Here is a 12,109-nt window from a genome sequence, read left to right as displayed (position 1 = left end):
TAAATAACAGTATGATAATAGTATAATATAAGTAATTCATCACATAGTGTGGAGACATTTGTTGTTGGCAAATTAAGCCTTATGCGAGTTTGACCACTGACTTTGACTCTTGGATCAGTTGACTGGTCCAAGACTAAATTGCTCATACTCAAATTGGTTTTCATGAACATCATACAATATAGTCTTAGATTGAAACAGTCTGAAATAGCTTTTAACAATGATTTTAGCTACTACTGTAGGACTAACCAGAAGCTTAAAGGTACACTCCCCATTTTTTAATTGTGTCTGAAATCCTGAAATGTCCACTGAAACTCAACTGTGAACTCAAAATCAGGAACGTTATCTTTAGAGATATAGTTAAAATATTTCTTTCTGAAAGTGAGAAGATTGATACCTCCAAGATTGTCTGTGTGTATGGTGCTGGAGTCATGATGTGGTTAGCCTAGTTTAGCATAAAGACTGGAAGCAGGGGGAAATGGCTAGTCTAGCTCTGTCCAAAGTTCAAAATATAATTACCACCACTTCTATATATCACAAATTAACACTTTGTATCTCATTTGTTTAATCCATACACAAACTGTAAATGTAAAAACCAAGACCTGTGCACAAAACTGCAAATTAGCTGATGAAGCTGCACAGAGGTACCAGGTGGATTAACTGTTATCAAGAAATAATTACATCTCATAACTCCCTCAAAAATCACAAACTGGCGTTTGTACTAAACAATGACGTTTTAATAAGTGAGCTTTAGAGATCAATCTCTATGCTAAGCTTGGCTAAACATGTCTCCATATGTAATGCACAGACATGAGACTGAAGTTGATCATCTCATCTCAGTCTCTGAAGAAAAGTTTATGTTGAACCATTTCTCTCAATCTATGAGGCCATGCTAACTCATGATCAACAACAACAGCCTGGATTTAAAGCCCATTTAATAAAACCACACATAAAAATGAAAGATGTAGGGGCAGCTTCCATTTAAGTATGTGTGCTTACCTGTTACACAAGAGTTTCTTAACATTTCCTGGTGTGTAAACCTGTTTTGAGGACCCAAATTCTCATGACCCAGCTATTAGACAGATGCTAAGTTGTCATGTGAATCTGTGTATGGTGTACTTTAATATGCTATCTTTAAGAGCATGCAATGCATGCAGAACAAATGCATTATATACAGTAGAGATTCTGATATATTTTAAATTAGCTTATTTTTATGTAAAATAGATAACTATTATAAATCTCCTACCACATCTGCAGAGCAAGTGACTGAAGCAGAGTTCCAAACTCAATGTTGATTATCGACAACACTAAATCAATGGTCAGCATTGTTTGAATAATTTATTTCAAATAGACACCTTGATGTGTCATACACTGTGATGTCAGAATTTATATTTGGTTGTAGAGTGTAATTATGGTTTTTCAAAGCATTTGCAGTGTAAGTTTGAAAAGGGTACTCCAACGACTTAGTGTTACTCTTCTATAAAGTAGGGGAATGTCAGAGATGGATCACTATATCCTACATTTCCCATCATACAATGCTTGATATCTGTCATTAGGCCTTCCCTGCCTGGGAAAGGCCACATCATTAAAACTCCACAGCACCAGTTTGTGATGCAGGCTCTCTGTTAACATCATCAGGGTTATGTTCTCCAGAAGACATACAACTGTGTTCACAGGCTGAGTAGAACTAACCATGACTAGTAAACTGATCTGGAGTGCTCTTTTAATGATCTATTCAGTCATCCATGTGCATACTTTGTACTTTTTCAATTTCAGATCTGCATCTATGACTGTAAACTTTTCTGAGATTAAGCCTTTGTCTGAGATTATGTAAGAGGTATCCCATTTCACAGTTCTTCAAAGTTGACATTTCAAGATTACGTCGTAATGGCTCAACATGGCAGTTACATTCTCAAGCCTCCTCTGTCTTAATTTGGAGCACTCAGCTGATGTGACCTTTGTGGTTTTTGGTATCTTAAAGTCCATTACTGATCTGGGCTATGGGCAGGAACTCACCATGACACTATTGTAATCCTCTGTAGATTTAAAGGTTCACCCTATTTCCCTTCAGTCCTCTGACTTCATGGGCTTTGTCCTTTGAAGTTCCCTTGAAATGGGATACAGCTGTCTCCATTGCTATGGCAACGCTCAGTCACAGCACACCACAAATGTAGACAGTGTCTACATTTGTCTACAATGTAGACAGTGTCTACATTTGTAGAAGTGTCTCTCACGTGTCACATGTAGCAATTCCTGGTAGGAGCTGTTCATATTTTAGTGGCATAACAAAGCCTCAGTGCTGCACTGTCTCCTGAACACACTGAAAATACAACAGTTAGTTTCTCCCTTCAGCTTTAGTCCAGCTGCCCACTCAGCACAGTCATAAAAATAAGCAAACAAATATGATGTGGTCTCAGGAATCTCTAATAGTGGCATAATTATGAAAAGCACAGTGTGAGCAGAAGATGGTGGGTGTATGTTAGAGGTGGCTGCTGGCTGCACACTGAACCACCCTGTCACTGATCTTTCACTTCAGTCCACTGCATTTGAAGTCTAATTTAACTGTGTGGTTGGTAACAGAGGCAGCAAGATCTCAGTGTGCAGGGAGAGTTACATCAGTGTCTATGCCATGCAGCTACATAATTAACATTAGCCAAGAAACAGGATTGGGAAAAGACACTTATTTGTGTTCTTTCCAAAAGTGAGATGTTCAGATGGATATCAGTTTCATGTTTGGTTGTGATGCACAGAGCTGGATTCAGAACATGGTTAGCCGAGATTAGCATAAAGATTGGAAGCAGGGGAAACAGCTAGCCTGGCTCTGTCTAAAGTTACACCTACCTACCCATGTCCTCTAAAATTCACTGATTAGGATGTTCAATCCCATTTTTTATGTATTGGAACTATCTCTCAGTGAACAACAATTGACGCAGTGATTATGCGTAGCTTCCTGGAGCCTTGTCATCACAGCAAGGTCAGTAAGGTTTGGTACCATCATCATCATGCCTGTACAGAGACTTTACTGACCATCATAGCCAGAGGCTCCCACTTAAATCACAAATAGTTTTTACATTTCAGTGGGTGCAAGTGAAACAAACAAGATACAACATGTTAAAGTCGAGATGAAATGAAAAATGCCTTTTTAAGCCTTTTAGATCACATCCCCAGTCATACTGTGCACCTATTTAACAATATATGTCAGAACCCCCCCCCCCCCCAAATTTCTTTGTATTCTTATATCAAAATCCAATCATGTTTTCTTCCTGTAAAACAATATGATGTGCTTATGTAGGCTTGAACCAACCAATTTCAACCAACAAGATCATTACATCCACCCATCAATCAATCTTCAACTTTTAGGGCCACAGAGCTAAAATTCATTATGACATGCCCACTATTCAATGTTCAAATCAAAATCCTCCCATTATGTCCCCCCTGTCTATCCTGTTTCACTTTGAAATACATCACGATACGGAAGTTGGATACTCTCAAAATGCTGTTTCATCTGGACTTCAATTAGGGAGCTTTAGAGGTTTTGGTAGCTGTATGTTTGAACTTTGGACAGATCCAGGCTAGCTGTTTCCCCCTGCTTCCAGTGATTATGCTAAGCTAAGCTAACCATGTCCTGACTCCAGCTCTATACATAACTCACAGACATGACATTGATATCCATCTGAACATATCACTATCAAAAAGAAAGTGAATAAGCAGAACTGTTCCTTTCAAGAATAGACTCTACTTAGTTTTCACTCTCCTCAGTGGGAAAACATCACCCGGGTGTTGTTTTTAGAGGGACAGTGCCACAAATATGCACCACATCCACAATATGGCAAACTTAAAAGATGACATTTCTATGTCCAGAACCTGCTCTATCATAAATGTGATAGCTGTCTATGTCAGAGTTTCCCAGCCTTGGGAACCAAAACCTATTTGGGGTTGATGTGCAGATGTTCTCAAAGTAAAAGTAATCAATTTAATAAATCTACAGTATACTAAAACTGAAATATATTTATTTTTATTAAATGTTAAATGTATGTCATCCACATAACTGACAACTTGGAATCACCTAAAAGTGAAGCTACGACTCAGTAAAGGCTGAGAAACCCTGACTTTAGCAGAGCTTATTGTTCAGTGCAGTTCATGTATCTGGCCCTTTATTTACTCTTTATTAACACATTTAAGTTGTAGCATGCACTAGTTGTCATATAACAAAACTACTGTGCGTATCACATACCTTCTTGGGTATTTGTTGTGGAAACTGACAATGTATTTTTTCATAAATAAAATAGTATATATTGATATTCGTTTTAGCAAACACATATAAGTTGCCAATTATAAAAAATGCTCAGTGAAATATATTTTTGGGGACTTGTAAAGATATTGTGTTGTTATATCAGAATGGAAAAAAATTGACTTGATTGCAGTAAAGGATTTTAAAAAATGTTATGGAAAAATACTGAATCTGTCTCATTATTCATAAAGCATCTATGGAAGCATCCTTGGGAAATCATTCATTGTCCGTATTGATGTAATCTCCAAATGATCCCTATTCAGGGTCACTGGGCCTCAGAATTCTGAGGCTGAAGAAAATGGCATGAGTACAGAAGACTATACTGTCTTTTTTTATATACCATTTTAATATATTTAAAATCTATTTAGGTTATCTAGTTATTATATAAATGGAAAGCTCAGTCTGGGCAATATTTTTCCAAGGAGCACAGAACAACTATACCCCTCCAGTCAACTGATAGCATGTTGGTTGAATGTTATTTTGACCAAAGAAATTCCAGACACACACACACAGTCATGTTTCCGTCACTTCAGAGGACATTACATTGACTTCCATTAATTTCCTGGAGTCTTACCCTAACCCTAACCACCAACCGGCCTCACCCTAATCCTAACCCTTACCATAACCTTAACCTAACCCTAACCCTAACCCTAACCTGCCCTCAACCTCATTCTAAAATGAATGATTGATGTTATGGGGACTTGCTTTTTTCCCCAAAAGAGAGGTGAGTCTCCACATGTGACTGTGTAAACAGATTTACGTCCCCACACCATAAGTAATTTCCTGGTACACACACACACACACACAGTACCTATTCAACACCACATAATGAAACACTGTATGTGCTTTCAAATAACACAAAATATTAAACGGTTCAACTGCATAGTGTCCATCTCAGTACATATCTTGGTCAGAAGCCTTTAGTAAGTAAATGTAAGGTACAGTAATCCTAATCAAAAATGTTTGTTATGTTTCTATTAAAACATTTACATCAGCCAATATATTGTCATTGCATTTTTAAACCCTCAAATAATGAAATTGCCATTGACCTTAAAAATCCTGTGTCGTAGCCGCTATTAAGCCTTGCATTATGCTGGAATGCAGCCTGCACCCAGGTTTGCTGTGTGGTTCTTAAACATAAATTAATTTGGAACATATACATACAATACTGAAGGGACCCTCTTCAAAACAGCTCTTATCAGTTGGACCTATTTATTGATCACTTTAAGACAATAATGAAATGGGTATTAGTGACACATTTAATGATTATTATTTCATTCTGTCTGATGAAAATGTACAAGCCATCACCACCAGGGAGCAGCATTGTTAAAGCAAGCGGATACACATTGCTGTACAGTGTCTGTTATCTCCATGATAACTGTGATGAGGTGATGTAGTAGTTCATATTTGTGGAGTTCAGAGGCTCATTGTAATAATGGTCCTTCTCACTATCAAGCTTGTTTAGAAAATATTTATTTCATGTACACTGTACAAAGGCACTGAAGCATGTGAGACACAATAGTATCTCATCCTTCACAATCATATTTTGTGGAACATTTCCTCTCTTATGTCTGAAGTTGTTACATGATTTCTTTTAAACCATATAGATAGCACAGTGATTCTCTTCATATCAACAACCTTTAAAGGGAAAATACTCCAAATACAAACACACATTAACTACAACATATAGACTTTTTTCCTAACTTCCTAACTCTTTGCTCAATCTAGAAACATTTATTATTGTACAAATTGAACATAATATGTTTAATCTTTGCTTCACATTATGATTTAGGCAATGATTTTTCAAAGTAAAGGCATTAATCTACAAATCAATCAGCAGTCAGTATCATTCTATCAGTCACTACTGAGCCATACCTCATTTCATGCAGGTCAGTCTAATGTTAGATAGCTCACTTTAAGACATGGATGTTTTTGTTCCTAAGGCCTCTGATGAATAACCTCAGCAGCTTAATATTGGCGATGGAATTACAACCATCTGAAGGTTTGTTGTGATTGTCAGCTCATGTTGATAGTCTAATCCATCAGTTGTGTTGCCAGTCTCTGATCAGCAACATGAATGCCCTTTTATATTGATGACAGTAGAGTCATTGCATTCTGTCCCTTCCTTATTGGTACTTTACACACTCTCTTCACACACTTATACCTATAAGTATATATACTATATGACACACTATACCTGCCATACCACCTAATTCCATATTCAGTTTTACAGGGTTGGCGCTGAGGTTTGCCAACTTAAAATGTCCCTCTGTGCCAAATAGAATTCTCTGAAGTAGAAAATATTTACTTCAGTTTCGTGGAAAATTTAAATCCACTGGTGTAATGCATTCTTTAACTACACCGGTTTAGATATTAAATTCAATGAAATCCGCAACAGACAGCCTCTTGGTTCTGTTTGTTTCAGAATACTATGACAAATACTGTGTAGTGATGTATTACCACACAGTGCCTCAGTAGCATAACTTTGACGACAATGAAAGGAGACATGATATTCTCTGCTTCAAGTGTCTGTAAGTTGATTTTCACAGTGTAGTGAAATGAAGTGAAAGTAGTGGCTGTCTGCAAGACAGAAAAACACATTCAACAATGTGAAACACCATAATATGGTGGTATGGTCCTTTTAAATAAGACTGCAGTGGGGGTGGTCAATGGTGAAGGATGTCAGAATCATGCAAGTGCATGACATGCTGAGTACTGACTTATGAAAATGAATAAATGGAAAACTGTATTTAATTTATCACTGCTTCCCACTCCACATACCTAGCGTCGACCCTGTAATATCCTCTTATCATTATGCCTACCATTACTGGTCCCATTCCATATTGGTCTGCCTCACTACCTTTTACCTATAGGCAGATATTTGTGCCAGCAGGTTTTAGATTTGAATGTGGTACGTCCGAATTTGTAGTTCAGACTTTGGTTGTACACTATACATAGTTGAATTTTGAATTTTATTTGTATTCTTCATTTATATGTGAACTTAAGAGAATTAATGAAGTTATGTTTGTGAAATTCAGTTGAATTATTCTGATTAAATTTCGATGAATTCAAATTAAAGAACTCAAATTGTGATGGCATAATGGCGTAATGGCATAAATCCAGTTCTCCCAAATTGGATTCAGCTTGTCGAAACATTACACCTACAGACTGAGAAATACATAGATTCCACCGTTTGAGCTGTTTCCATTCAACCACAGATTCATCCATGTGTATCTGGTTTCCTCAAAGCCCCTTCGTGTAAAATTGGTTAGTGATTATAGCAGATAACTTTTATTTTGTTGTTTTTATTATTGTTTCTAAATCCTTTGCATTGCAGCTTTACAATGATGGTTTTCTTTATCTTAAAGTAATAGTTTTTTATGCTCACCAGCTAATTTGTAACTTTGTCTGCTGTTTGGTGTTGGGCAGGTAGTGTACTGTGTGTTAACTAGAGCTTTATTTTTTTTACTGAAAACAGCTGCTTGCTGTTGCTGGAAACCAGGTTGGCGAGAGATGTGATGGGCCATAAAACCAAAACTAGGAGCTAAAAAAGGCAAAAAAGATTCATCCAGCTGCAGACTTGTGTACTGTGATGTTTCTTTATAATTATTGGGTAATTTTAACTTAATCATTTTCTCTTCCATATAAATTTGGCTAGCCTGAAGGTTAGTTTTCAACCTGTCTGATAGTCTGACTGCTCATGTTTTTTGGCTCATTGGATCTATTTTAGTGATTCAACATATTTGAAGAACTCTGAAATTAATTTGGAGATTACAATGTTATCATAGTTGTCAGAAGCCATGGCCAGAGTCACAGAAATAAAACCCAATTTGTAATAAACAGTAGTGTAATTTTTCACACTCAGTTCCCAAAGCTGGTGCCCCCTGTTGGTCAGGCATTCCAACTAACACAACTGGCAATATCGATGGGTGGGAAGCCACTAGGGGATCATACCCTGGTTGTTGTTCTAGGGACTTCAACTGATTGGCAGGAGGAGACTGATATACTTTTTAATTGCAAATGACACAAATTCAGATTTACCAAATTGAAAGAAGTTCCTGCTGACAAAAGTATCTGCCTCATGTTACTCTACCCAATTATGCCTCAGAAACTCCCCTTTGTCCCTAGGAAACCTCCCTTACAGCATCCTTACTCCATCCTGTCACTGCCATCACCGTTGATCTGCACCACACAGTCCTTGTCCAAGGGCTCCTTTGAGTGGGCCGTATCAAAGTGCTGGGTGCTCACCATGTACCTCCCCCGAGCATCCAGCCCCAAGGCCGGCACAAAGCGACGGTCAAACTGGATTTCTTGACGCAGGTAGGAGGTCCTCTTCTGGCAGGTGTCACCAGTTCCCTCCTGCAAGGCCGACAGAAACACCACCAACTCAAAGTGGTTGGATATGCCCTCACACAGGGCAGGGTAGAGGGGGCTCCGGCGGTCCAGTGGGTGGTAAAAGGTGAGTGGGAAGATGAAGAAAGGACAGGGCTGTTGGCCCAGATGATCCAAGTGGAAGTCCAGAGAGGTCTGGTGCAGAGCCTGACCTTCATGTTCCTCATAGAGCACAGCACTCACCTTCACATCTACCAGAGGCCGCTGTAGCAGGTTGGTGGCTCGTAGCATGAGGCACGTCTGGCCCTGGTGTTGGCCCACCACTGCCTGGGGACTGAACTGAATGGCTCCTGCTCGCTTCTGAGGACGCGCAATCTTGGCTACAAATGCACCTGAAGATTAAGACAATGAGACTTCAATGTGATGTGATGATATGAGATGCTTTGCCTTGTTAATGTATATGTTTGTGTCATGCTGCTTTTCAGTAAGTCACAGCAAAATAAATCTTGTTCTGTCAATAGCAGCAGAGGTAAAACAACTTCATGTTTTAGAAGCACAAAATGAATGGGTACCAAAAGTAAATTTAACTAAAGAATGTTAAAACACAGAAGTCCAAATAATAATAAGGCTCTGGCTTTTTTTTAATGCATATTCAACAGACTGAGCAATACTGTATGATTTGTTGTCTGCTTTGTGACCCAACTGTATATATCCATGTAAGTCCACATGGGTTAGTGAAGGGCTAGCTTCACCCCCTCCCCTGACACCTCTCTGACATCAGAGTTGGTGGAGCTGTCCTAAGCAACTTTTGTAACTGACCGACTTTCACTTTTGCCTTTAGATGTGGTTGCATGACACTTTGTATGACCTAGTTAGTCTCAGGCATACTGAACCCTTAAAGGCCAATAAAAAACTCTGATGTGCTGTTCAGACAGTCCAATAGGGTTGAAAATCTTCAACATTTAGAGAGAGAGAGCTCTACACTGACACTGCCCATTTAAAAAAAGAATTCTGAAAAGTTGACAATCCAACAGTCATGTCTGCTTTCCACAGTGATTGGTCAGGTGTGAAAATGAGTAAGCTTATACATTCCTCCTTGCATCACTGTTCATGTACACTGGAAAATTGCACCAATTTCCTCTGTGTTGACAGCGATGGAGGTGGTGTACTTTCAAAAGATTAACAAAAGCTGTCCAAATCACGGCCACATGGCACAAACTCAGAGAGAGTGCATATAGGCCTTAAAGATTGTGCATGTTACTTTTCATAGGCTACCGTAAGTTAAACAGTAGTTTTTAAATTTGCATTTTTTCATGTTTTTGTCCTCTTTTTTGCCTAGTTTTTCCCATGACGGCCTTATTTGTAGCCTACATTGGCTACAAAATTTACAAAATTTACAAATTTACAAAATACAATTTCACAGCCTACAGGGCAGACACATCTGTGTTCGGCCTGTGTACACTGTATGACTGTGCATGTGGTAGATGGAAATGTCAAATTGAGAGACTGTAAAGTCCACAACACAAAGCGAGATCAGGAAAGATTACCATTAGTTCCTATCATGCCTGCACACATACTGTTGAGAATACTTGATTCAGATCAGAACTACATATTGGACTCTCATCACCAAGGCCATAGCCAGGATTGTAGAATTACTAGATTCATTGTGAGGGTCATTACTTAACTCTTGTATCAGAGAGGTGTCACGCCTATGTCGATTGTTGAGCACTCTTAAAAAGCAGCACTATAGACTTGTGTTTAAGAGTTTAATGTGCTGAATGCCAGCATAAACTATAATTTAATTATTCAGTGTAAATGCAATTCAAGAGTCGCCCAGCAGGTGTTGCCATTTTGTTTGTATCAGATGCTTTGTAACAATGAATTCATTCCAGTACAATAGTCACAATTAAACACTATAGTGCTAAACATGAAATAAGCATTAAGGCAACATTCTGTTAATGTAAGAAGCTCACTCTGTAACACAAGGCCTGCTTTTATGTCAAAGTCTGTTTCCTCTTTGAACAGTGTTTCCCTGTGTGTTTCCAAAGCTCTACCCTCCATGGTTGCGGATGGGTCTCGGATAAGGTAAATTTGCGTTGAGGTTAATTAAGCATTGCAGAAGACAACTGGTTGGGATTAGCGATGAGGTTGATGTAAGGGGAATACAATATGATGGGGGAAGACACTTTGACACAACACTCAAAAAAACTGCTGTTGAGAATATGTTTAGTCCTTGAATATAATCTGACCACCAACTTTTCAAATGTAATATCCAGAAAAAATACTGTCTTATATTTGGGCCATTACATGTGTCCATTTAACTGACAATTAGAACTGTGATCAGAAGAGGGATGATATTTGTGGAGAGAAGGGTTTATGACTGTTGTACCTGTGATGAATGCCTCTAGCATGAGCCCCAGCAGCATCTGCACAGCCAGCAGTGCTATGGCACTGGGACAGTCCCCACTGGGGAACATGGTGCCATAGCCGATGGTCAGCTGTGTCTCCAGGGAGAAGGAAAAGGCAGCAGTGAAGCTGGTAATGTGCTTCACACAAACCACATGCCCCTGTGGGGGAGCATCATGATCCTGCACAGCCAGGTCTCCGTTGAGGTGGGCCAGCAAGTACCACAAGCAGGCAAACAGCAGCCAGTGGGCCAGGAAGGAGGCACAGAAGGCCAACAGGACCCATCTCCAGCGCAGTCCCACCAACAGTCCCCACATGTCCTGCAGGGCCAGCAGCCAGGCTCGGCTCGAAGCCCCACGCCATGAGCCTGTAGGGCAGAGTGGGGGACGGAGGGCACAGTGTCCGTCTTTGGTGACCAGGCGCTGGCGGGTTGGTGAAGACAGGAGAGGAGAGGAGGAAGCCTTGCCACCCAGAACACTGCTGTTGGATTTGGTTGTCATGGTTACAGGTGGATCTCAAGCAGGTTAGGGCAAGGTGTGGATGATCCTGAAATAAAATTATAAAAGACACTCAAGTATATTTCAGAAGTATTATACTCATTTATACAATTACACTCATTCTTTCATGCTTTTAAATTAACATGTTTGTCATCAAACCCAGAGTAAGATGAGAAAGTCAGAGGTATCTTTGGCATGAAGACTGGAGGGAAAAAAGGTAGCTTTGCTCTGTCAAAAGTGAAACATTTAATAGCACTTTCCGGCAACCCCATAGCTTACTTACATGTTGTATCTGGTCATGTAGCTTCAAAGCTAGTTGCTAATTACTCTGAGAATCAGCTGGGTTTTGTTATGACTGTGATTAAATCTGGCAACCCTACTGAGGACAGGAGTGTTGAGATGCTGCTTGCAGTCCCTGTACCCAAGCTGTTGTGGTTAAGAAATTACTTTATAATATAACAAGTGATATGTGCAACCAAAATTTGGTTTCTACCTTAAATTAGCTTTTTTTTGGCTAACTCTGGTCTATTATACACATTGATTTTTCTTTATAAGATCAACATTGTTCCCCTGGAGTAAACTATCC

General features: G+C 39.2%; 2 protein-coding genes across 2 annotated transcripts in view; one reads left to right on the top strand and one right to left on the bottom strand.

The window, feature by feature from the left end:
- The window catches only part of efhd1 (EF-hand domain family, member D1), a 29,242-nt gene extending 26,565 nt beyond the window's left edge, over positions 1-2,677 (top strand). The window contains exon 4 of the mRNA XM_042415024.1: positions 1-2,677. This exon is cut by the window's left edge and continues 789 nt beyond it. The gene's annotated coding sequence lies outside the window, so the exon portion shown is untranslated.
- Positions 2,678-8,407: 5,730 nt separating this feature from the next.
- On the bottom strand, positions 8,408-11,526 carry kcnj13 (potassium inwardly rectifying channel subfamily J member 13). The gene is made up of 2 exons (XM_042415072.1): positions 11,010-11,526; positions 8,408-9,012 (listed from the first exon to the last, which is right to left on the bottom strand). Exons 1-2 carry the CDS (start codon positions 11,524-11,526, stop codon positions 8,438-8,440), a joined length of 1,092 nt encoding a protein of 363 aa, XP_042271006.1. The 3' UTR covers positions 8,408-8,437.
- Between the last annotated feature and the right edge of the window lie 583 nt (positions 11,527-12,109).

The sequence above is a fragment of the Thunnus maccoyii genome, chromosome 6, assembly GCF_910596095.1.
Source record: "Thunnus maccoyii chromosome 6, fThuMac1.1, whole genome shotgun sequence".
Taxonomy (NCBI): domain Eukaryota; kingdom Metazoa; phylum Chordata; class Actinopteri; order Scombriformes; family Scombridae; genus Thunnus; species Thunnus maccoyii.
Note: the sequence above shows the minus strand (reverse complement) of the source record. Positions and strands in the feature narration are given on the sequence as shown.

Excerpts from the sequence above, each read along its gene's own strand:
- kcnj13 (XM_042415072.1), bottom strand. The coding sequence starts at position 11,526 with ATGACAACCAAATCCAACAGCAGTGTTCTGGGTGGCAAGGCTTCCTCC. Across the intron at positions 9,013-11,009 it reads GCTAGAGGCATTCATCACAG|GTGCATTTGTAGCCAAGATT; the intron begins GTACAACAGTCA and ends CTTAATCTTCAG.